The sequence below is a fragment of the Apodemus sylvaticus genome, chromosome 5 (genome assembly GCF_947179515.1).
Source record: "Apodemus sylvaticus chromosome 5, mApoSyl1.1, whole genome shotgun sequence".
NCBI classification, from domain to species: Eukaryota; Metazoa; Chordata; class Mammalia; order Rodentia; family Muridae; genus Apodemus; species Apodemus sylvaticus.
In genome coordinates, this window is record NC_067476.1 from 16449332 (window position 1) to 16451809 (window position 2478).

The window sequence follows — 2478 nt, forward strand, 5'->3', positions numbered from 1 at the left end:
AACTTGAATTGTAAAGATATGGGCCTTGATAATGTGTCCTGGGATGGATAGGGCACCTACCAAAGAGTATCCAAGTCAGAAAACTCAGTAAGTAGGGAAAACAGAGATAAAGCCTTGCCTTGAGCAGTGATGATGAAATTGACTAAGATCATTCTACCTCTTTAGGTGTGTCTAAGGTTTTTCTCATAAATTAAAAACAAAAGTGTCCTTTGTATAATCAGTAAAGCTAAAAGGCTAACATTAGTGTATCAATATGGAATCTAACCATCAACACAAACATGTAATTCTATTAAAAGGTGCCAAAGCTTATGCCTATGTCTAACTACCAAAAAACTAAGCCAAATCATGTTTCTTCATTGTTGAGAGTTAGGGAATTTTCCACAATGAAGTAGTCAGGGTATATTATTCTTGTCTGTATTTTGTTTATAAAGTAAATATTGAACATAGTTTAAAATATATAAAGTAGAAATTCAATAGATGTTCACATTAAAGTGACCCATGGACACGCGGGCAGACAGGAAATAGCAGAATCATGCCTACCATTCTACACTCATTACTGAGCATTGGCTTGTTCATTAACTAGAATAAGTAGTGAATTTGCCAATTGATCATTGTCACTTCCTTTCTGTGTGCACCCACACATGCTGTATGAAAGCATGCACATTAAGTGACGCTATGAGTAATTCTATTGTGCTGGATTTGACTTGTGTTTTCAAAATCTTATATTTTCAAAATGTTATCTTCATATTCCTTAAAAACTCTGAAATCAAAGCAACCTAGATGTGATGTCTGAGATATTTTAGATATAAGATGAAGATATAAGAGGGAAATGTAAGTAATGGAAGTCTTGTCATATGTGGTCACTAATGTAGAATGTTCACAGCTCTATCATAGCACAATATTGACATGAGCTAAATCAGGAGCAACTTCAGTTTGTAGCTATTGCTTCCTCTCATCGTCCCTAAAACAAGCTATGATCAAAATCAGCCCAAGACCATTCTCTTCTACCTAATATCTAAATTCAATCTATTCAGGAGTCCACTCTCCCCTGTCTCAGTAGTCTGTGGAGGGCACTTTTCACATCCTTATTACGGAGACTATAAACAAACGGGTTAGCCAATGGGGTAATGGCAGTGTACATTACTGAAGCCACCATGTCTTGATTCTGGGAGTTCTGTGAAGGAGGCTGGAAGTAGACCCAAATGATTGTTCCATACAGGAAGCCAACCATGGTGAGGTGGGATCCACAGGTGGAGACTGCTCTGCGGCGACCAGCAGCTGAAGGCAATCGTAAGATGGTGACTCCAATTCGGGCATAGGAAAGTACAATAAGGGAACAAGGGCCCAGCATGAGAAAGCCACCCTCCAAGAATATAGCCAGCTCATTGGAATGTGTGTCAGAGCAAGAGGCTCGCAGGAGTGGTCGATGATCACAAAAGAAGTGAGGAAGTTTAACATTGCCCCCAACATCTCCAGCCCAACACAGTGGCAGGATGAGTCCCACATGCAGCATGGTGTGTACTATAGATATTACCCAGCTCAAGGCCAGTAAGCAGGCACAGATTTGTCGATTCATCACCAAAGCATAGTGCAGAGGGTCACAGATGGCCACATAGCGATCCAGAGCCATGACAGCAATGACAAGTGTATCTGTGACTCCAAATGCATAAAAGAAAAAGAACTGAGTCAAACAGCGGGCAGCAGGAATGGCTGGAGAATCAGACGCAAGATGAACCAACAACTGTGGCAGGGTAACTGTGGATAGTCCCAAGTCTATCATGGAGAGGCCACGCAGTAGATAATACATAGGTGAATGGAGCCTGGAATCCCAAGAGATGAGCAGTACCAAGGTCACATTTCCCAATATGGTGGTCAGGTAAATAAATAGGAACAATAAAAAGAGGAGACTGTGGGGCACACCAGCCCTGGAGAACCCAAGGAGCAAGAAGATTGGAGAATGTGATGCATTGGGGACACAGGTCATGATGAGCAACAGTTGCCTGAAACAGACTTTAGTTCAAAACCTAGGGCAGAGGTCAAAGGTTAAGGATCAGATCATTTCTAACACATTAATGTCATATAAGGTCCTTAAATATTTCGTTTCAATTCTATATATACTTCTTCCTCTTAGTAAATTTCTTACTTTTCATAGCTATTTCTTCCCTTATGTCTATCTTTCTAACTCATTTGAGAAGCTCGTTCCATCTAATCTATACACCTATAAATCTTTATAGGCTCCTACAATAAGAAACCCTTCATTCTTTCTCCTATTTTCATGGAAACTGGTTTATCTCCCACAAATGCCAGCCATCATGAGATAATTACCTGTTTGTACTGCTTTCAGCTCTTTGTGTTCCATCCACAACTTAGCTCACTGTTAACTTCATCATTTCTTCTCTCTGTGCCTGTAGAGAGAACCTTTAAGAAACTTAATATCTCTTAACATCAATGGACACAATTCCCCCAATAAAATGACAT

At 40.0% G+C, this 2478-nt stretch overlaps 1 protein-coding gene across 1 annotated transcript; it reads right to left on the minus strand.

Annotated features, from left to right (window-relative positions):
- Positions 1 to 1030: 1030 nt before the first annotated feature.
- LOC127684546 (olfactory receptor 1B1) lies at positions 1031 to 1984 on the minus strand. The gene has a single exon (XM_052181455.1). The coding sequence runs from the start codon at positions 1982 to 1984 to the stop codon at positions 1031 to 1033; it is 954 nt and encodes a 317-aa protein (XP_052037415.1).
- Between the last annotated feature and the right edge of the window lie 494 nt (positions 1985 to 2478).